This window comes from Eubalaena glacialis, chromosome 17 (genome assembly GCF_028564815.1).
Source record: "Eubalaena glacialis isolate mEubGla1 chromosome 17, mEubGla1.1.hap2.+ XY, whole genome shotgun sequence".
Lineage (NCBI taxonomy): Eukaryota > Metazoa > Chordata > Mammalia > Artiodactyla > Balaenidae > Eubalaena > Eubalaena glacialis.
The window spans coordinates 400319-424230 of record NC_083732.1 but is presented as its reverse complement, the minus strand read 5'-3'; the positions used below and the strand labels follow the sequence as shown (position 1 = coordinate 424230).

Here is a 23912-nt window from a genome sequence, read left to right as displayed (position 1 = left end):
GTAAATGCACTAGATAAATGACTAACCTGGCGGGACACGGAGCAGTTGCTTTTATGTTCTTGTATCAGCTGACCTTCCTTCTGGTTTCTTTGATCCCTGTTTTAACTAAATCTCTCTGTACTTTTTAACTCCACTGGCTTCATTACCCATTCTCTCCCATTATTATCAGATAATTGACAAGGCCAGCAATTTCCAACTGGATTTATTTTCTTTCCTGGAAAAAAATGGAACACTTCCAACTCCTAGTTATCGTTCTTCTAATTTACTCATCTTTCTCTTCCTGTTTTATTTGTAAAAACAAGACAAGAAAGACTTACATCAATGTGGGCCAGAGTTTTACTTTTTAGTTAATTAGAAAAGAGAAACAAAGGAGGAGGAGGGAGGGAAGAACCACTGCTTCTGCGGTGTTTTAGGGTGTGCAGGGCCGCTTCCGTGTGTGAGCTCATCAAATCACCCAACCCCCCGGGGAGGCAGAGCTACTCGTCCTGCTGACGACTGAGGGTCAAGATGCGACTCAGGGGCAGTGGTTCCAAGGCCCCCGCCTTCCCCTCTGCTGCCTCCGTTCAGTGACCAGCGACGCTCCCTCCAGAAGCTTTGGGTTTGCTTCTGAACAGCAAGTCCCCTCGCGTCAGCCAGGCCGACACAGCCAAATCACCCCAAGTGAACTGGGTTCTACTCTGTCCCCCAGTCACTGGGGGAAGGTGGTGGAGGCAAGGGGGTAGACCTGAGCCTCTTCTGAGATTTTGCTACTAAAAGAATTTTTATATGGCCAAGAACTACTGTGACAGTTTGCTTTGGTTCAGACTTCATCATTTCTTAGTCAGGTTTTTACTGAATGCTCTGTTAACTGCTACGGAGGACACGAGGCTAAATAACACTTGGCTCCAGCATGACAGTCTATTTTTGGTCAAAAGATAACAGGAATGACCTTATGGGTGGGAACGTGCTCTTCCATGGGTGTCTGCCTAGCAACCAGACGAACCTACAAGTCACACCCTGAAGGCCTTCTCGGCGAAGCCCCACCCACTCCAGCAAAAACCTTCTTAGATTGTCAGTGCTTCCCCACTGGAAGGTCAGACTGAACTGTGACTTCATCCCTGCGTCCACACCCAGGTGCTGTGTTAACGAATGACTGATGGAGAGAGACATGCAAGGACCGGTCAGAGCAGAACTTCTTTACCTAACTGAGGACAGGGTGAATTTATTTTTATTGGATAGTTTTTGAAACACTATTAGGGCAGTAATCTTGACAATAGTTAACGCTTGGCCTACACAGTTCAAAAGACTCTTTCAGGAGGTCTGGGTTCTCTCTCCTCCTCTTCCTGTGATCAACCTGGTGGGTGTGTCAAGCCTTTTGTAATCTGCTGGTTTTCCCCTTTGTCAAGGTCTCTGTCACTGATTAGGTAGATAGATATACAATAGTTTTCTTAACGATTGTTCATTGAACAATAAAGGTAATGACTGATTTAGAGGGGTGCCCATTTTACTAAACATATGTCCTAATTTCCCCAAAATAACCCTTATGGTTAAGGTTAAATAATCGGCATTTTCTTTCTGAGCCCCTATTCCCTAGTTGGGTCTTTTTGAGATACGTGAAATTATGCCCAGATGTTCCATTTAGAAACTATTCTTCTCCAACTGGACTTATGAAACATTTGTAGTTGTTTTTATAACTCAGTGTAAACACTTTTTAGGCAGTCAGTTCATTCCCCCCCCCCTTTAAGGACTGAGGTGAAATACACACAACATAAAATTAACCATTTTAAAGTGCACAGTTCAGTGGCATTTAGCACATGCACAATGTTGTCTAGCCCCAGAATATCGCCATCACCCCATCTGACCCTGTGCCCGTCAGCAGTCACTCCCTGCTCCCCTCCTCCTGGCAACCACCAACCTGCGTCCTGTCACCATGGGTTTGTCTGTTCTGTTCGTTTCATATAAACAGAATCCTACAACGTGTGGCCTTTTGTGTGGGCTTCTTTCACTCAGCACCATGTTTCACACGGGTCAGTGCTTTGTTCTTTTCGGGCAGTTCTTTGAGCATCATTGGTTTCAGGATTTAGTACATTCTCTTTCAGTGACATTTTACTCTCCTGCCATTAACTTGGGTGGTGAACCTACCAGGAACAATTTTATTTTTCAAAATGATGAAAGAATTCTTAAGTATGTCCCTTAAAAGAGGATTTCCAACCACAGCAATGAGCAAAGAGATTCTGGACCTCAAACCCCAAGGGAATTACGTCTCTTTAAGAGGCAGCCTTTTTGAAGAGGGGAAATCAGAGGAAGGAAATTGCCACTGAAGTTTCTTTCCCCAGGAGAGCTCTCACCACTGCTTATTTCCTGTTAAAGGAGCAAATGAGATGATTCCTCAACAACGACCCTAACCCACACGCATCGACTTGTGCTGGACGATTCCTAAAAACTCCCTCTGCTGCACTGCCATGCACGTGGGTCACACAGGGTCTCCCAGGAGACCAACGCCCTGGTGCCCAAAGTCACAGCGGAGCCTGACCTCTGACCAGTCACCCTCACCTGTTGCAGGCCCTTCTCCATAAGATGGGATCCCATCCTTGATAAAGTGCTTTCACAACAACCTCAGGCATTACCCCTAGACTTATCAGTGAGGAGGACCCAGGGTCTTGAGTCCAAGGTGCACAAGAGGCGTGGTCCTCACCCTGCACTGGACACTGGTCTTGGGACCAACTTAGTCTCTATTCTTCCCACTAAAATTAGCACCAATAATTACTGCTCAGAAAGTACAAGTGTACACATTCAAATCTTGCTGAGGAAAATCTAAGATGAACCCAAGCAAACAACGAATGTCCATTCCACAAATACTTATTATGAGCCTCTCGAGTGCCAGGAATTGAGCCACATACAGGAAACACAATGGTGAGCGAGAAACAGAGCCTTATGATGGGCAGGCCAGCCTGAAACACTGGCCACGAGGCATTCTAATCCACAATGGTCTACACCATGCAGAGGGGCAAGACCAGGTCTCTATGTCAGTAAGCCACTGGGACTCAGAGCTGAGCAGGTGGGACGTGGCGCAGGCCAGCTGGGGGAGCCATCCCAGGGCTCCTCAGACAACTGTTAATGTTTGCATATTATTACTAAAATGTCACTCGAGTTTACATTACAATATACCCCTCTGGTGGGACACAGGTCGTGAGAACCCCACACAGCCCAGAGCACGGGACCCAAAGCAGCAGCTGCAAGAGACAAAGGCACCTTAGCGAGACCAGCCGTGAGGGCAGCGGGGGCTTCAGCACCCGGGAGAACGGGAGTGCTCTGCGCCCCCCGACCAGACCAACGGCCCTAAGGGCAGCGGGCTGGGGAGCAGCATGGGGGGGGCTTCGAGGGCCTTCTGCTTCCTGACCATGGGGTTAGTTTGTGAGCATGCTAACGAAGCTTGGCTTCTAATTTAAAGTTTATCAGTACTTAATCTGTTACCTTTAAAACAAAAGCTGGCATTTAAACAGTAACTATGAATCGGACCATTCTCTGAAATACACCCCCCTCGATGTGCCCAACCCCTCACTCTATCCTCAAAGCTGACCAGACGGACCCGCCCCAGGGGTGAGTGGATGGCTAGATCAGGGGGCGTGTCCTCCCCCCCTCCTGTCCTCAGCCCCAGGCCCCTCCTGTTCTCTCCAGGGTTCCCAAATCTGAACCCGCCCTCTGAGCCTCGCAAAGCGGCTGCTCTGTAACTGGCACTCGCCGGTTGGTGTCTCTCGGGACCTCCCCCTGGCTCTCCTGCTGGTCCATGAGCTCTGGGAGAAAGGGGCTATTTTACACTCCTGGCATCACCACAGCTCCCAGGAGAGCGCCACCCACCCCCCTGGCCCCCGTAGCTACCGGAAGTTAAAAATCAGTGGTGATGCGTTCTTCCTTCTCCTGCCCTCAACTGCTGCAGAAGTTTCCAAATCTGCACCCCTGCCCAATCCCTCCTTCTATTTCAAATCTACTAAAAGTACAAGAGTAGAATAATCTTAACTCTATTTTCATTTTTATTACCTCTTCTTTTCTTCTCTCAAAAACTCCTAGGGGCCCTAATTTTCTCTTGGATCAATGCAGAATCCCTAAAAATAGGATTTAAGGCTTTGTCTAGCTGACTTTTTATTTCAGTATATTGTGGTTTGAGATAAATCCCAAAAATCTAGCACAGCAGCAACTAGCCAGGGGCATAGCACAAAGAGGTCCTAAATATTTAACGAATAAATGACTGAATTATACTTTCTCCTAATCCTACTTTTATGTCTTCACAGATAACATCTTACCAATTTGAGGGACAGACCAGCCATTTAAGGCCCCATCACTTAAAGCAACAACCGCCCCGATCCCTGGGCAGGTCTAGTCTCCAGTTCAAAAGGAGGCAATTCATCGTCAAAGATCTTGTTAGTTGCTTCCCTGTCATTCTCAGCACTCAGATAGACCCCTCTGTATACGGTGAGTGCTGACTAAATGCTCTGCAACAGTCTTCTCCACTACGTTACTCTTAAAGAGACCTAAATAAAATACTCACTTATACATGAATAATGTATTTTAGACAGATTAGTGGCTTTTGTTTTAACAAGTAGGGACATAAGTATTAGCAGGACTTTGAATTGAAAGAGCTTCCTCTCTCCCGCAAAAAATATGCTAACTATATTTTCCATACTTACAGGATTAAGATATTTTAGAAAATTTCTTTTTTTCCCTCAGTATTACCCTTCACATAAAAATAAGAGCACATAATAATCAGCAATAAAAAGATAAAGATCATACACAGAACTAAGACACCAAAGTAAAGTGAGTTTTCAGCCTGTCTGACCTCTAAACTGTTGCAGAGGCCACCTGGGAGGACAAAGGTCAGGGGACACGCCTCAGCCTCTGGACAAACAGCCTGGAGTCCTCCAGGGACGCAGAGAGCCAGGGAGAGGCACATGCCTCAGCAGTGTTGTTTTAAAATGGTCTTTTCCTTTACATCCAGGATATTTTTCTGACTCTTCTCACCCTAACGAGTCAGTATGGACACACAACTCTAAAAAGCGGTCAGAGAAATGCAACAGACATGACAGCTGTTTTCCTGCAACTCTTCCCAAGGCGGCAGGTGAACAGGCTGGGACGCCCTGCACAGGCCCAGCCCCAAGGCCGCCAGACCACCCAAAGTGCCACAGGGAGCAGTGATTTCCGTCACTGTGACTGTGGACCAGATGAGACTGGGGAGCTAAGATTTCAAAGGCTCCACGATCAGCCCAAACGTAAAACTATCTTCCAACTGGCCAAAAAGTAATTTTCTGTATTAGATATTGGAATTATATAATTATAATTAATCATTTTAGCTTGAATTTTGGGAACTAAGTGTATTTCGTTAAGGTTTATGAGAAATATATTTTATTAAGGTTTATGAGAGTTGCTATGAAACACAATAATTTGGGGGAAAAAAAAGAGACAATTTGTGTTTACTGAGCCGTGGATGGATGACTGACAGTGGATGATGTCACTAATAGGCAATTATAACATTCAGCATTCCAAAACTATTTAATAATTTGTTTTGAAGAAATACAGCTTCCAAAAGAACAAAAAGACAATCTTAATATTTATTTGGATAGTTGCAGGCCAAAATAAAGTTAAATACATAGGATAAAGAAATTAATTCCAACCTAAAAAAGTATCCAATACTCAGTCAAATTTTAGTCCAACTTAAAAATGGAATGGGTTCCAAAAGTTTGTAAATAGTCAGTGCATTTCCCGTGGAAAAAACATTTCCTATGGCAATGTTGTAGACAGTAGTAAGGCTTCCAGTGTAACCCACAAAAACCAGATTAAACATTAGGTACACATATGGCTGTATAGCATCATGGTAGCAAAGCATGTACGTTGTAGAGCAAAGCCCCCGGACCCCTCCTGGCTCTGTCAGTCCCCAGGAGTATTTCCCTGGAGTTGGGTCCCGCAGTCGCCAGCAGGAAGTGCGTCCCCAGGAGTGGCCTCCTCTGGCCTGCAGGACACCAGGACACCTGCCAGCTGGAGGGGCTCCCCTGAGGCACCCGAGATGGGGAGCCCCAGTACCCCGGCGTGCTCAGGTGCGAGGCTGGTGCCCAATGTACGTCGGGGAGGTCTACACGGCCCCGGTGGGGTTAATGCCGTCAGGCCAACGTCAGAGCAGCACCTCACTTACCACAACTACACACGGTCTTTCCAGATGCTTGTGATTCTGAAACTGAGGACTACATGGGGTTCAGCCTTCGAAACGATAAGGTTCAGGTGACCCAATTAAGCTTTCCAAATATCTGGGCAGCTCCCTCCCTAATCCATAAGGCAGTTACACTGTCATACAGCCTCCCTTCTGTAAGCAAAAGGAAGCATTTGTTACGAGCCGAGTGTACATGAATCAACGCAGGGCTCACAGGGGGGTCTGTCCTTCAGGAAAACAGGGTCCCGGGTGGAGCCGCCACTCAGCGGCACGGCGCCACGTGAGAGACAGATGCGGCACAGGGCGGGGCCGGGGAAAGCGGGCTGCCGGTCACGAGACACGCCCTGCGGCGCCCACGGTCTAGACAGACCACGGCTGGAAGTGCAGCCCACTGCACTGGGAGCAGCCTATACGCCTAGGGGCTCCTCCCAAGGGCTCCCCCCTCAGGCACTGCTACAAGCTCAGACGTTGCTCGAATTAAAACAGTAGCATTGTGACAGCTAAAATTACACGCTATTTGAGGAAAGAGGCTACGATGAGAGAAACCCAAATTCACCGTTTACACTAATTCTCTATATGACTGGATCGTTCCATTGAAAAGGTTTCTTCTGCTCCCTAATTCATAGATTAAGATGCTCACTGGAATGGAACAACCCGCGCTGGGGCCAGATCTATGTACCACCGCCCCCCAAAACAACATCTAGCGTGAGGAGCCGCGAAACTTGACAGAAAACAAGCTTTCTTGCTATGGAAAGCAAAAAACGTGACAAATTAAGAGTTTTGCTTAAAGCTTATAAAATGCCTTTTCACTAAATTATATTTTCATTTACATAAACTGACTCATGCAAAGCTGCCTTATTAGTATAGATAAGGAAGAATAAGAAAAAACTTTAGAATTAAAATACATATATATGACATTTTTAATCCTAATTTTAATAAAATTGTGAATCACTAAACCTGCATAATTATTTTTGTTGTCAATTATAATTTTTCTCCCATAAGTACTTTATGGGCTCCACCCAACTCCTGGCCTTGTCTTAGAGGCAGACTCTAGGATCCTAGTTTATTGTCTTTAAAGATGAAATTACAGATGTTACTGTAGCAAACTGGATGCTACTGTGGTGTCCTCACCTTCCTCTGGTGACCTTTTGCAGAACCTTCATTCCCGCCAGCCTGCAGGACTTGCCCTCCAACTCCCTGTCCTTCAGGACGGCGCCCTCCGAGTGCACCTCACTGAAGAGTCCGAGGGCATCTTGCACGAGAAGGCAGACTCTACAAAAAAGGATCCACATTTGCTCTTTTAGGAGACAGTGTTTGATTCAGTACAGAGACCAGAATTTCCTTCTCCTTCACTAGAAATCCACTGTAGAAATCTACTTCCATTTAAAACATTTCAAATTATGTTTTATCAAACACTAATATTCAAAGATATTAATAGGTATTTCTTGAAAATTGTCACCAAAATGTTGCTAGCAATAACTTTTCTAAAATTTACTTCATCAGATCTATGGAGAAAAAAATATATTGAAATCACATACAATTATTACTATGTTCCATTCTTCTTGCAATATGATATTTTATACCCAAGAACACCAGGAAATATCCCTGACTGCTCGCCTGATGCCCATATGGTTTTAGTCTGTTCAGGAGCGATATGTAGCAGGTGGTACCCAGAAGAATGTCCTATCTATCTTAAAGATATTAGTCTTAACATTTCCACATGTGTGACATTATTTAATATGTTGTGGCTATAAGACATTTATATAGTACAAACTCATTTCTCATGGTTGACTGGAAAAAGAAAATTTTACACAAAAAGTAGGGTTCTGTGGCTTATAATTAGGTCTGGATCAAACAAGTGAAAAGCTAGAATACTTCAAAATGAAGATGAACAATGGTGGCCTTTGGATTTTACAAAAATGAGGAGCTGAGTTGCCTAGAGTAGAAAAATTAATGTTCAATCCTACTGACTTAACCTCAGGATTTAAAGGTCAAAAAGAAAGTGTGATGTAAGTTATTTGTTTCTTCCAGAATTCTGAATATTGTCCCACTGCCTTCTAGTCTTCCACTGTTTCTAACAAGAAGTACCTTGTTACACGAGGAGTCACTTTTCACTTGCTGCTTTCAAGACTTTATCTTTGGTTTTCAACATTTTGACTATGACGTATTTGGGTATGTCTCTTTTTAGGTTTATCCTACTACAAGTTCATAGAGTTTCTTGGATGTGTAAAGTTTTCCAGTCCAATTTGGGCCATTTTCAGCCACTATTACTCCAAATATCTTTTCTGTACCCTCCCCCACTCCCCTGCCCTTCTGGCGCTCCCATTACATGTGTATTGGTGCACTTAATGGTGTTCCACATTTCTGAGGTTCTTCATTCTTTTCTCCCCTTAGAATATTTATTCGTCATTTGTGAGATTTCCATAATAGTGCAGAGATAATCATGGTATGTTTTAATTCTTCATAAAGACTGAGTTATTTAAAAGTCTTCACAAGCATTTTTTAATTGCTAAAATACTCTGCAGTCATCAATTTGAGATTAAGTTTTAACATCCTATTGAAATTACAATCCTCTTTTCTTGGGGAAGAGTTTTAAGTTTGACAAAGGGCTTACAAATATGTAATGCGTCCCCAATCTGCGTGTCATGTGCACAGGGGCTATGCTACTCTCTGTATGTTCCAATTTTGGTGTAAGTGCTGTCAAAGTGAGCACTTTTCATTCTGTCTTTCTCTCCTTCAGGCTGCACTAGCTCCATTATTCTAGATCCAAGTCCATGGATTCTTTCTTCTGCCAGCTCAAATCTACTGTTGAGCCTATCTAGTGAATTTTTCATATCAGTTATTATACTTTCCAACTCCAGAATTTCCATTTGGTTCTTTCCAGTTTGCGTCTTTTTACTGATATCCTCCTTTTGATTAGACTCTGTCATCTACACACTGTAATCTGGAGACATGGTTCCCTCCGCTCTTTGAACGTATTTATAATGGCTGTTTTGAAATCTCTGTCTGCTAAGTCCAACATCTGGGCCCTTCAAAAGCGGCTTCTATCATCTGCTTTTCCCCTCATGTATGGGTCATGCTTCCCTGTTTCTCTGCAAACGATGCAATTTTTGGTTGACAACTGGGCATGCTGGATAGTAAATTGTGGCAACTCTGGATCCTGACTCCTCTCGCCAAGGGTTGATGACGTAGTTTACTCACTTGCACAGTGACCTGTCTGAACACCTTTTCCCTGCAGGCTGCAGTCTCTGATGGTCCTGCTCAGACTGTCTTCTTGTTTTATCTTTTCACATGGCTACCTAGAGGCTGTCCCTAGGTCAGCGAAGCCACTTTTTAGTGAAAGGTTGTGCCTGAGCCTCCTTAGCCAGTCAGACTTTTAATCTTTACCACTGGACATGTGTGTCTTGGAGGTTGATCTCATAGTTCAAGGAGTGCAGGTTTTTGCCCTCATCCCTCTCCTTTGGCCAGAGCTCATATTTCCCCTCCCTAATCACACCTGTGAAGGTGTGGCCTTGGGCAGGTCAGACGGCCAGACCTGTGTGCGATTTTAAAGTCTGGCTTCCCAGAGTTGCCCCTGGTTCAAAGCAGCCAACTGTTCATCTAGTGTGGTTGGAGGTGGTCCTGAGGCCTGCAGGGAAGTGAGGCTCGCATCCCAACCCTCCCATGGGGGCCGTAAGTGCTCCTGAGAGCACACCCTTCCTGTCTCTCAAGTTTGACTGTGATTCCAGGAGGGCTCTTGGCGGTCTCTTTTCCCTGATTCTCTCTGTTAAACTTTTCATTGCTCTGTCCTTTGCTTGTTGATAAAGAGTCAGGAAATTACAAGCACTCTCTGAACCGCTCTCCACCAAGATCCTCATTGTTTTCAACAACACTCTTGGGCATGGAATTCTCCCGCCATCTCATGCAGCCCTACAGAGCTCTTCTTCTTCGCCATAACCTGTCTCCCTCTGGGCACTGCCCCCTTTGCCCGGACTGACACCTCTGCTCTAGAGTGGGTGCTGGGGGGTGGTGGTGGCGCTGGTCTTCTAGGCTAGCCTCTCCGCGTGGTGCATCTACCCTGTGGTGAGCTGGGGTAGGACAACTGGGCCAGTATTCTTGGTCCACCACACTTGGGGCTGAGCTTCTGCAACAGGGGCCTGAGGATAAGGGATGGCAGTGGGCAGCCCTCCTAGAGTGAAATGCGCCCTGGACTGGGAGTTGAGGGGAGGGGGTTGTCTTCTTGACTGTACTCCCTGGAGTAAAGCCTCAGAGGAGTAGTGGCTGGTGGGGGGTGGGGTGGGTGGGTCAGGGCTCAAGGGCCACAGACTCACTTTTTTTTACTGAGATTTATCAGATTTTCTTGATTCCATTGAAGGAATGTTTCCCCATTTGCTGTATGCCTTTAGGACAATTTCCAGAGGCTTCACATGATTGTTTTTTATAGCTTTCTCCAGTTAAAATGTTTGCGAAGGGGAGAATCTACTGTGTAAATAAAGATCCTCTGGATAGTTAGCATGTGCCGTGTAAGAAAATATAATGGCTCTTTAGCCATTATTTACAAGTTTTGAGAGTATTTGGAAACTCTTTGAGTTTGTAGACTTACGTGTGAGTTGTTTTTTTTTTCTTAAAAGACATCTTGATTTGCTTGAACACAAGAAATGAGCCAAATACAAAATTACTGGGTCAGACACAGAAGCGCTTGATGTAGCGAGGTCTAGAGGGCTGCAGAGCCGCAAAATCAGTGTCACAAGATTCTGAGTAACAGTGGCACATATGGGGTTGCCAATGTACCCCAAACAGTGCCCTGGCCTTGGGGGTGTCTATTTATGTGCTAAACACAGCAGGACTGCTGCGGGCCCAGGCCTGTGCAGGTGCCCTCTGAACCTCCCTAGGGAAAGGCCTGGCACAGGTAAACACACGATCACAGGCTGTGGGATTACAGGAGGGAAATAACAGAGAGCCTGTGAGAAAGCACTGGGGTGGAATGGCCTGGCCAGGTGGTCAGAGAAGGCTCCCTACGAGAGGTGGTCTGTAAGCTGTGTCCTGAAGAAAGAGAAGCCCATCCTGCACAGGGGTGAAAGCAGCACACTTAGAGCAGAGAGCACAGCACACACAGAACCTGGGATGGCAACGAGTTTTTCCATGTTTGAGAAGTTGAAAAAAGGCTGGAAAATAATACAAAAGAAAGAAAAAGAAGATAGAGGGAAAGTGGTAATAAGGGGAAAGACTATTTCCTATGTGGGTATTTCCATGCATTGCTCTTGATTTAAAAATCAAAGTTATGTTTATGAAAAATTTAAAACTCGAGACACTTGTAAAGGGGCGTGGATGGGGAACGGGGAGGAGGTAGGGGCATCTCCCTGGAGGGGCGCCTCTGGTGTGGGCAAAGGCCTGTGCCGGGGGCTCCCTGTGTGTGGGTGGAGGGGCTGCCCGGGCCCAGTACAGCCAGCACACCCGCCTCCTGCTGCGGGGCAGTCACGGGGGGCGCTAACAGGTGTTAGATCAGATGCCCCGTTTCACAGAGACGACCGCTGGCACAGGGGGGAGGCTGGCTTGAACAGAGGACTTTCAGAGCGTCCTCAATCCCAGTGTGAGCTCACTGCCCTAACGATGGACACAGTGGGCCTGTGAAGTGCTGCTCACAGGCTGAGTTCCACTGGCTGATGTGTTTCCTTTAGTTTATAAAGTGTTAAATTTTAAAAAAAAATTAGTACCAAATATTAAAAATTAAGGGATTTTATATAAAATCCATTTCCTGTTTTCCTGCGAAGCCTGTGGTTCTGGCAGCACTGGGTGGGCCGACACGCATCGTCAGGCCATCCTGCGGCCCCCTCCCCGACCCCCAGCCGTCACACGCGTGCGTCCCGCTGGCCTCGGTCAGCAGGTGAGCCTGCGTGAGGGCAACATTTCAGGGCAGAGACTGAAGCACACGGTCTTGGGGGATGGACGAGGGACCGGAAGAGTCTACCCTGGCCTAAGATTTCTAAAGAGGTGAGTGGAGTGGAGAATGAAGCGCAGCCTCGGGTATGGGCAGCCCAGACGTGGGTCTCATTTCAGAGCAGAGCCGCCAGGGAATCCAAAGACCAGTCAAGCGACTTGAGCCGGGAGGTCAAGGACGGAGCCGGCCGACGCCGGACCCGGTGGAGGACAGGGCTGGCCGCAGGGCACGGAGGGCTGGGCCCGGCCCCGCTCCCCCACCAGCCAGCTCCTGGCGGACAGTCCTCCGGCGACATCGGGGCCGTCTCCGGACGCCACGCCCGTTACCTCGTCTGAGTCAGGCGAGATGGTCCCAGTGCCACATGGGAGGCGCTCGGGCCCCGCCCTGAGGCAGCAGTGTGGCCGAGCCCGGCAGGACACCCAGCCGACACGAGCACTGTCCCTAAGAATCCCTGAAATACTGGCTGAGCTGCAGCCTAGCCACATGGAGACGAGGAGACCCGACATTTCAAGATCATGTCAGGGGTCGGCGCTCACGAGGTGGGGTCTCGGCGCTGGGAAGCAGGCCGGGTGTGTCCGTTCGCTCTCCGGCCAGGATGCCAAGGACACCCAGCGACACCACACCCCGGGCTGCTGGTGACGGGCAGCCTCGGGCTCTGGCTGCAGGTGACTTGCCACACACGCTGAACACTGGTGCCGGGAATCCCACGCCTCGCCTGAGAGGGACACGCTGTCTTCAGAAGCGGTCAGCTTAGGTAAACGCTAGACCAGCACGGAGAGGACGTCTCCAGGGAGGAAGGGGGATGTTCGGGGTTCAGAGTAAGAGTCTCAGAACCACTTCGCTCCATGAGATAGAGTCTGCCGCTCAAACCTTTCGCGGTAACAGTCTGGCACGCGAACGCCACTTATTTCAGATCAATGTTCCACCCACGCCTAAAACACTGGCCGTCACCAAATAAAGCCCCTCACCCACTTCCATGGTTTTCGGCACGTGGTGCTGGGCGGCAGCGGCCTGGGAGGGGCTGCCTGGGCGCTGTGGCTGGGGCACGTGGCCAGCTGCTGGGAGCTTCGGCTCTGGAACCCTAAATCCAGGCAACTTTATCTGCTCGGCACCTAGCGAAGAGCCTGCACCTAATCTGCGCTCAGCGTCGTGGTTTCCTTCACCCACCAGGCAAATCCACTCTGTTACAGACACATTTAACCGACAAGAAGGTGGTTTTCTCCCGTCACATCACTTGTCAGCTCTCCCGAGCCCGTAGGAGGTGTGTGCACCTTTGTAAAAGGGCTGATCTCCTGCGTGAAGGGGCTCAGAGGAACGTGCTCGAAGCAGCAGAGGGCCCACCGTCACCGACGTGACGTCGTCGCTCCTGACACCAGCTTGTGATCCGCCTCGTGGTGCCGTCCTCACCAGCCAGCTCCCCAGTTTCATGGTAAGTGAAGCTCCTCTCTGGGTACAGCAATGGAGAATCACCAACACCTCGCGTGGCCCCAGAGCCCTCGGCTGCAGCGCCTCGACTCCGTGCATTTCTGAGCCACGAGGGTGAGGCTGGAAGAACTGACTAAACTGATGCCAAGTGAAACCACACTCCACAGCACATGCCCAGCAGCATACAACAATACAGATAAGAGGTGCACGGTTCCATCCGGCCACGTCACGATGGAAGGATAAAGTCCACCGTGCAGTTAATGTTTGTCTTTAAGAATATGCTTCCTTCCTGCTCTTACCAGCTGAACGCCCCATCAGGCTAGTGAAAGAACATCTTAAAAATTCTAAAAATGCAGGTATTGTTAGGCTGTGAAAGCACCAGAACAAAGCATAAGAAATAAGGAAAACAAAACTGTTGATTCACAGAGGGGGTTTTAGTGAGATGATAATCCCTCTTTAAGCTTTAAATGCCCCTCCCCAACTTTTCAAAAATATTTACTTTCCCTCCTTTCACTCATTGGCTCAATATCATAAATACATAAGTTAAGAGAAGCAAGAGAGAAGCAGCGAACATGTGTATGTGTGTGCGTGTGTGTCTGTGAACGCTTGTGTTCCGAGAGAGAAGCAGACGAAGTGACATGTGGGATGTTTACACGAGTCATGGAAGCAGTTCTGAGCAGTCCACCAAGAATTCCCGGAATCGGAGTCAGGCCTGGCTGTTTTATTCTAGGTCAGTGTCAACTGAAGCAGCCTCTGAAGATCAACAAGGATCTTTCTCTCCATGTTATAGGCCCTTACTAAGCCCTAATCTAAGGAAGAAACAGAAGAAATTAGAGGATGAAGTGAGAAAAAGCAGCAGGAGAGAGAGAAAGGGGAAGAGAGGCTGGGAGGGGAGTCTGGACCTGACCCCGAAGGGGAGGAGACGAAGAAGAGCAGGGAGCGCGGAGGGGGCAGGGCCTTTCCCAGCTCCAAGCCGCGTGCAGACGGGAAACCAGATACAGCAGGACACTGTGTCCTCCTGAAAAACAAGCAGACCGCGCTCCTAAAGTAAACAGCTAATCCTGCTGTTTATCTTTTTAACATGAGATGTTAGCAGGATGATCTCTACTGCACAGAAATGTGGTTTTTATTCATTTAAAAAATCATATTTTCTCTTTGCTAAAATACAAGTGTGACACGGAAACTTTCTAATACCAGTGAACAAGAAGGAATAACAGTCGTTCTTTGCTAAAACGAACTTAACTAAAGGATGGCAAGAAGCCTGAGAAAGGTCTTTTCCACACTTACACTTCCTCTTTATTTTTGGAAAATACTGCATTGCTGAAATTAACCAAACAACAAACCCTGCTGCAAGCGTGGTCTTTTAAGGAGGACACAAATAATGTGGACATAACTGTTGCGTCCTGCACTCGGACTGTGGTTACCACTCCTGGAGGTAAGACTTGACTGGGCCGAGACAAGTCAGAAGAGGACATTTTATACATTCATACAAGTTTGCCTCCAGAACAAGTTTTCAAAGATACATAGCTACTCTTACACATTTTTGTTAATTGAAATTTCGACGGAGGGAAGTGTAGATTCACATACAGGTGTGAGACCCTCACACACTCTGCCCCTTTCCCCCAGTGGCACACTGTGCCCTGACCGACACAGTAAGACATCACACCAGACACCTCACAGCTGCAAGGCACCACCTGGTTCAGGTCTCACCCACCCCACTGGTGCTTGTATGTGTGTGTGTGGTGCTATGAAGTTTTATCACCTGTGGAGGATCCTGTATCCACCACCACAAGGACCCCTCAGGCTGCCTTTTATCACGCACCTCCCTCTGTCTCCCTACCCTCCATCCCCAGCATCTAGAAGCCACTAAGCTGTCTTCCATTTCTAAATTTGGCCACTTTTGAAATGTTATAAAAATGGAATCATCTAGTATATGCTCTTTGGGTTTGAATTTTTTCCCTCAGCATAGCTCCCTGGTAATAATCAAGCTACTATGCCTTTTATTTTTATAACAGCTTAATTGAGACCTAATTTACATACCATAAAATTCATCCAAATAAAAATACTGTGGCAAAATACACATAAAATTTCCAATTTCACCATTTTAAAGTGTATAATTCGGTGGCATTAAGTACACGCACATGTTCTGCAACCACCAGCACTATCTAGTCCCAGAATATTTCCCTAAAAGGAAACCCCAACCTGTTATGCAGCCTCCCTGTTCTCCTCTCCCCCAAGTACCTGGCAACACACCGATCTACTTTCTGTCTCTACGGATTTGCCTGTTCTGAATAGTTCACATAAGTGGAATCATGCAAGTTGTGGCCTTTTGAGACTGGCTTCTTTTACTCAGCATAACATTTTCAAGTTGCATCCAAGTTGTAGCAGGTGCCAGTACTGCATTCCTGCTTGTTGCTGAATAATATTCCATTGCATGGATATGTCACATTTTGTTTATCCATCCATCAGGTGATGAACATTTGGGTTGTTTCCACTTTTTAGCATTTATGAATAATACTGCTATGAATGTCAGTGCAGAAGTTATGTAGATATATGTTTTCAATTTTCTTGGGTTTATACCTAGGAGTAGAATTGCTGGATCATGTGGTAATGCTATGTTTAGCTTTTCGAGGAACTGCCAGGCTGTTTTCCAAAGTGTCTGTACCATTTTACCAGCCAGTATGAGGGGCTCCAATTTCTCCCAATCCTTGTCGACACTTATTATTGTCTGTCTTTTTTATTACAGCCATCCTAGTGGTGTGAAGTGATAGCCGCTGTGGTTTTGATTTACATTTCCCAGATGGCTAATGATGTTGATTACCAAGTGATTCGTGGCCATCATCTTTGGAGAAGTGTCTATTCAAATCCTCTATTTTTTTATTTGGGTTATCTTTTTATATTGAGTTGTATTAGTTTTTATATATTCTGGATACAAGTCCCCTATCAGATATGTGATTTGCAAAAAGTTTCTCCTGTTCTCTGGCTCGTCTATTACTTTCTTGACAATGTCCTTTGAAGCACAGAAGCTTTTATTCTGATGAAGCCCCACTTATGGATTTTTCTTTTGTTATATATGCTTTTGGTGCCATAGGTAAGAAACAATTACCTAATATATATGTTTAAGAAGATATTCCTATGTTTTCTTTTGAGTTTTATAGTTTTAGTTCTTAGGTTTAGGCCTATGATCTATTTTGAATTAATTCTCGTGTATGGTGTGAGGCAGGGGTCAACTTAACTCTTTTGAATGTGAATATCCAGTTGTCTCAGTGCTATCTGTTGGAATTACTATTCTTTCCCAGTTGAAGTGTCTGTCTCCCTTGTCAAAAATCAGCTGACCATAAATATAAGGTATTATAAATTTTAAAAGAACATATACATCATGCCAGTGGTATCTAAAAAAATAATGAAGTATATGAGTGTAGGTCTTAAAAAGAAAGGAAGAGTCTGAACTCACCAAAGGAGAGGATTTAATCAGAGTTTTGGTCTATCATTAGCAAAGAGTTGTGTAAATTCATCTATTCTTCCCAGGATATACAGACTAAAGTTGCTGCTATATTTATTTAGATCCAATGAATACTGAGCAAGGGTAACTGGCCAGAATCTCCTCTAATCTAGTTCTATTACTTTACCATCAGTCCTGCAGAGGACTCCTAAAGCTCTGTGTCTTCTGGTCCAAACCTGTGGCTCTTCCTGCGTGTTCCCTCTTTGTGTAACAGGGCACCACCATTCTCCCGGTCACTCTCTTCCAAAACTTGAGAGTGATCTTAATTTCCTTTTTTCACATCCAGTTGCTGCAGCCAATCCATTTGCTCCATATTTATCTTTTTAACATCATCCGTCCTTCTCATTCCTGTTTTGCTGTCTTGTTCTGCTTATTACATGGATTAGACAGGTGTTTCCCAATTGATCTCTTAACCTCATTCTTCCCTCTAGCCACTCCTGCAGGCTGCTGCTAAAGTAATCTTTGTTAAGGGACAGAGTTGGTCATGTCACTCAACTAGTCACGGGCCTTCCAGGGCACCCCAGTGACTCCTGCGTGTCTCCGGATGCATGCACGTGTGAGTCCAAGACCAAGCTCCTGCAGCCTCAGCCCCACCTGAGACCCGGCTCCCATTACTTCCTCTAAATGAATCTGATGTTCCCTACCACCCCACTTGTCTAAGGACGCTCATTTTTCAAAGTCAAACTCAAATTCCATTTCTTTCACGATTTTTCTCATTCCATAGTGTAAACAATTATTCCTTTTTCTTTGTATGCAAAATGGTTTATTTTTTGCCTTTATTTTAGTTTCTATCACATTCTACTCTATCTTATAAAAACTTGAGTAGATCTTTTCTCTCTCCTTTTTGACTGGAAGTTTCTTGAGGATGGGATCATACTTTTTATTCCCTATGTACCCATCGCAGCCCTTAGCTGTGCATTATAGATGATCAATATGTGCTTGGTGCACCACGTTGAATTAATTGACAGGCATTTATTCAGGCTTCATAGGAATAAAAGGTATAAGAAGTAGTTCCTACTCTTATGGACAAGAATCAGTATTAAAATGCTTTATACAGGTAATTTACAAGGTGAGATCTTTACGTTGCTACAAAGGATAGGAGTTTCAGTGTCCTGGTCAAGTTCTAAATTAGAACAAGATAAACGAAGGGAAAAAGGGATCTTAGCTAAGAAAGTTTTTACTCAAAATGTGCCAAATCAACTGAACAGCCCTGGGGAGACTGTGGTCTTGTTTTCTCTCATTTATCCCCTAATCACTCTCAAACGAGGGTCATTTGGTATTCCCACTTTTCCATGGCCATCCACCACTGAACCTGAGCAGCCCAGGGTCTGTGACTGAGCGCACAGTAAGGAAGAAGGCGCCCAGGTGGGGCACGTGGTTTGGGAGTGCCGAGGTAAGTCACACATCCTATGGCTTTCCCTGGATCGCCACATGGCATGTTGACCAACCAGGAGTCATCACAGCCTTTCTCAACCAGGGCTCTCTGTGGGGGATGAAGCCCTGACACTCTAAGGCTGCACCGTATGCAACAGATCCGACCCTCCTGTGCATCTAGGTGGCACTAGTTACGTGCAGACTTGGGAGGAAAGAGAAGAGTCTGGAATATCCTCAGGGTTCTGTGGTTCAAGTGAGGGAGCCAGCTGAGAGTCAATCAACCTGCATCGGGCCTCATGACGCAGCAGGAACAGCATTACTCATTCTTAGATGATGGGCTTCTGAGTCAGGGTTTCACACTAGAAGCTGACTAACTGGCCTAGAAACCTGTCCCGTCTAATGCAGCAGCTTGTAAATCATCTGTGTTTGTGAAGCAGAGGTACATGTTCTACCTGCTCTGACCTTACCAAATAAAACACAAACTACCTCGGCAAAAGGCATCCATGAAAGGCTTTCTTCTTTTTCAAAGATCAAGGTTGATTTTGTTAAGTTCTCAGTCCTAAGAACACAACATCCATGACTGAGCAACAGTAAATTGTTTTAGGATATGTGATAATGACATAATTTCAATTTCAAAGACTAAACCACATTCAGTTTACCGCACTCGAGAGAGCAGACAAGGGATCACTTTCAGAAGACAACTTTATTTCAGAGAGAAGGAAGGTCCTCAGGTATGAATCTACCTCGTGGCAGGACTGTGTGCCGCACCTGACTCTCCTCCCAGCCTCAGCGTCCCACCTGGCGGGGCGCCAGGACACCCACGGCCCAGTCCCACCCTGAGGAGCATCCCTCCTCCGTCTGTGCCGTCTCCACACACCAGCTCTCGCGCGTGGGCTAGCAGACGAGCACCCTGAAAGCGCGGCGTGGTCCCCTCCCAGCTGGTGCTCCGCAGCCCACTTTCCTGTCGTCTTCGAGAAAGTACAGGCCTCACAATCTCAAATTTACTAAAAGTTCTAAATACAGTACAAAGCATTTTTTCTCCCTGAATCATCAGTGTCTTAGTGAAGTTCTAAATTAGAACAAGATAAATGAAGGGAAGGAGGGATCTTAGCCAAGAAAGTTTTTACTCAAAATGTGCCAAATCAATTCAGCAGTCCTGGGCAGACTGTTGTCTTGTTTCTCTCACTTATCCCCCAACTCACTCTCAAATGAGGGTCAATCCTACAAACAAGGACTTTCTCCTACATAAATAACCTATTTATGTAGGTTATTTGTGTATGTGATAAATAAATAGGTTATTTATGTATGTAATTCTCCTACATAAATAACCACTACACGGCCCCAAAGGGGAGGAAATGAACACTGTCTACCCTCCTCCTAGCTCTCAGACCCGTTTGTGCTTCACCCGTTTGTGTCCATCGCGCCCTTTGCAGCAGAAGACAACTCAGAACTGCGTGCTGCATTCAGCTGCCATCCTCTCTAATCCTCTGCGATCCAGAAGGCTCCTTGGCTTTCTTGACTTTCATGACCTTGACATTCTCCAAGGACACAGGCCAGTAATTTTGTGGTATACAAACTCTCACTTGGGGTTTCTCTGATATTTTCTCATAATGAGATCCAGCTCGTGTATTACTGGTAAGGATAACAGAGAAGTGGTGCTGTGTCCGTCTAAGCAGTTGGCATGCTATTTCAGTAGGTCCCATTAGTGACGATGTTCCGTTTTATTACTTAAGTGAGGCAATGCCTGTCAGGCTTCTCAACCGTAAGTTACTTTTTCCTTTTGAAATTAAAAAAACATTGTGTGGGAGATACTTTCAAACCATGTAAATATCCTATTCCTTGTCAAATTTTCAATTCATTCATTTTTTAAATAACTCACAAATTCTCATACAATGGGTTCTAATCCATAACTATCATTTCGATGCTCAAATTGTCCCAGATTTGGCTGGTGGTGGCCTTTTTTCAAGCTGGCTCCTGTGTCTTTTGCTACGTCCCCATCACTGTTTGAGAACGTTCCTTCTTTCTGACGTAACAAAATGTTCAAGACGCATCTCATATTTTCTCACATCCCAACCTGGAATCAGCCATTTCACCAAGGAGCCCTGGTTTCTTTCAGATATTTAAAAGCTAATATCTGGGTGCTAAACGTGCTCATCGCTACTGGAGTGTCACTGTCCCAGGACCTCGCAGAAGACAGAGCCGGGGAGGGTACATGCACACCCTCTCACACGTTAGCACACGTTCACCTGTTTATTCATCCATGTATCCATCATGAAAACTGTGAGTATACACATCACAGAGTGCATTTTAGCTCTCTCTTTGTACATCTGTAACTCACGGTACCTCAAACTCAACACGTCTACAACAAAACCCACCATTTTCCTCGCTCTCTCCAAGTCTGTTAGCCTCTTCGATTTCCTATCTCCTTTCATGGTACCACCAATTATTTTGTTGCCCAAACCACCGAATCCTTCTAAGATCCCTCCCTTTCCTCCACTCTCCACATCCGATCCTTCACGCAGTCCTGCCCCTTCTACGTCTTGACTGATCAGGACACACCATCTCTTTATCCACAGCTCCCCTTGCTTCTCACATGGCATTTACAGGTACTTCCTCTTCCGACAAAACCTTCCAGAGGCTTTGAGTTGCACGTAGAATAGAATCAAAGGTCCTGCTGGGACTTCCCTGGTGGTCCGGGGGGTAAGACTCCATACTCCCAATGCAGGGGGCCCGGGCTCAATCCCTGAGGAACTAGATTCCACATGCATGCCATAGCTAAGAGTCCACATGCTGCAACTGAGAGTCTGCACGCCGCAACTAAACATGCCGCTACGAAGATCCCGTGTGCTGCAACTAAGACCCAGCGCAGCCGAACTAAATATTAAAAAAAAATAAAAAATAAAAACAACCTTATATATATTAAAAAAACATTAAAAAAAAGAAAAAAAGAATCAAAGGCCCTGCCATAGCTCTCCAGACCTTCTCGTGACCAGACCCTCGCCGGATCCGCCCGCCCAGACCTTCGTGCACTGGCCTCCCCCGTCTGGCAAACACACAGCCTCGTCTGCCTCACAGCCTTGCATGCGCACCCCTCTGCCTGGGACACTCTCCCCAAACACCTCATGGCTTGTTCTCTCACCTCCTTTGGGATTTTCACTCAAATATTATCTTCTCAGCGAGGCTCTCCTCAATTTTTATGTAAAAGTAGCAACCGCTCCATCTTCACTATCCCCTTCCCAGGTTTACTTGAAGTCAGAGCCACTATTACTTTCTTATATTGTATCTGTTTGCTGCCAGTCTTCCCCAATCTAATGTAAGTTCCACTGGTACACAGACTTCCTCTTTTTTGGTCTTACATATTGCTGTGTCCCTAACACCCAGAACGACATGTGACGGAGGAGGCACGAAAATACTTGTTGAATGAATGTTTCCACGTGGCCTTCTTCGTTATGTTATGCAGCGGCTCGATATTATATCATGGAATATGTCATAATTAAATAATCCTCTGCATACTGAATATTGAGGTTGCTTCTATTTTTCCCCTATTACAGGCATTGCTACTATGAAGAATAATGTGTGCATTTGTGATTTTTTTGTGTTTCTCATGAATTAAATTTCTAAGAATTATTGGGTCAAAGAATATATCTTCATTGCTATATGTTATGTACTGCTTTCCAAAACAGTTGTAATGTTTAGAAATTCCAGGAGCAACAACTGTGTATAAAAAGTCCTATTATTTTCCTAATATATAATTAAAAATTTAAAAGTATACAGAGCTATGTGACAGTTTTCCTCCCCATTCTTGTCCTCCGTCCCCCTAGTTCACAGATAATGAACTGTTGTTTTTTACGTGTCCTTTCAGAGTTTCCCTCTCTCTCTCTCTCTCTCTCTCTCTCTCTCTCTCTCTCTCTATCTCCAAGGAACACAGCACATTTTAAACACCGCCCTGCTCCTTACTCTTTGTATTTAACCAAAATGTCATAGATGTGTATCAGACCCCAGTGCTTCCTCATTCTTTTTTTTATAGCAGCACAGATAGACAGCTATGCAGTAAGTATCCCACTGTATGTGATTTAATTTTAACCCTCTAGTGCTGACCATTTCGGCTATTTCCACATTTGCTATCATAAACAACAGGGCAAAGAATAACCCTGTACTCCATACGTGTGCAGGTGTACCTGTAGGATATAATCCAATAAGAGGAAGTGTTGGGTTAAAGACATAACATGCTTAAAATCCATGCTTTTGCTCAGGCACACCACGTGCACTCACACACACACACTCCCCACGGCCTCTCCACCCCATGTAGCGACAACTTATTCTCCCTCCACCATTCAGAGCAAAGGCACATTCCCCCTCAGCCTCACCAAACAGACGTCACTAAAATTTTGGATTTCTGCAAATTTGATAAAAGTGTTAATCTGCATTTCTTTAATCATGAGACACAACATATTTTCATCTGCTTCTTGTTTTCTATGAACTGTGTGTTCATATCCTTTTGCTTCTTGGGTTGGAGGCTTTTTCTCTATTAATTTCTGTGCACACTTTGTTTATCAGAGAGACTGACGCTCTGTATTACAGATTACAAAGGCATGTTCCCAGTTTGCCATTTAACTTTTGACTTTACCATGCAGATTTAATAGGATTTATTACTATTTTCTTTTGGGACCTTTGGATGTTAAGTCACAGTTAGAAAACTTCCACTTGAAGATAATTTTCCTGTGATTTCTTTTGAACTATTACAGTTTTAATTTTTATGTTTAAAATCTTTGCTCCATTTGTAATTTATCCTAGTGCGGGTTGAAAGAAACCGGCCCAGTTTTTTTCCCCAGATGACTTATCTATTGTCCTTACTCCATTTACTGCGTGGTTCACCTCTCCCCACTGCTTTGAGATATGTATATTATTTATGAAATTCCCGTATATATTTGGGATTTTCTCTTCTGTTTCATTGGTCTATCTGTTACATTAAAGGGGAAAACCCCTATAATTTTTTTTTTTTTGCTGCACCGCGCATCAGGCGGGATCTTAGTTCCCCAACCAGGGATCGAACCCGCGCCCCCTGCAGTGGAAGCACAGAGCCTTAACTGCTGGACTGCCAGGGAAGTCCCCGAAAACCCCTTTACCTTTAGAAAGTGGCTTTCATTAATATCTGCTTCTAACAGCTAGATGTTACCTATCATATGGTGTTTTTGTGAAGAATAAAGGAGACAGCTCCCTTCTGGGCACAGGGCCTGGCTCTCATGTCCTCACCTATCCTCCACTGCGAGCTCATATCCAGTTGGGTTGGTCCAGGCCAGTGTTTCACGGGCACCTTGATCTCAAGGACACACTGGAACTCTTGACTTCCACCCAGCGCCACCCAGCGCCGGGTCACCCGCCTCAGTAACCGAGCTGCCGTCAAACCAGCAGCCCCACCATCGTCCCTGACTCCCCTCCCGTCCATCATCGCACATCCAGCCCTCGGCACCTTTAAAACAGATCCTGAATCTCTCTACTTTTCACCACTTCCTCACCAG

The 23912-nt window shown here is 45.7% G+C and overlaps 1 protein-coding gene and 1 pseudogene across 12 annotated transcripts in view; both read right to left on the bottom strand.

Annotated features, from left to right (window-relative positions):
* SPIDR (scaffold protein involved in DNA repair) overlaps positions 1–23912 on the bottom strand; it is a 367405-nt gene that overhangs the window by 34806 nt on the left and 308687 nt on the right. For 11 of the 12 annotated variants that reach the window (XM_061171846.1, XM_061171848.1, XM_061171850.1 and 8 more), the window contains one exon: positions 7307–7447. The exons of the other annotated variant lie outside the window; for it this stretch is intronic. In XM_061171846.1, the coding sequence (XP_061027829.1) occupies positions 7307–7447 (141 nt within the window). The remainder of the gene's footprint in view (positions 1–7306; positions 7448–23912) is intronic. 12 annotated transcript variants of the gene reach the window in all.
* On the bottom strand, positions 8788–8888 carry LOC133077494 (U6 spliceosomal RNA; annotated as a pseudogene).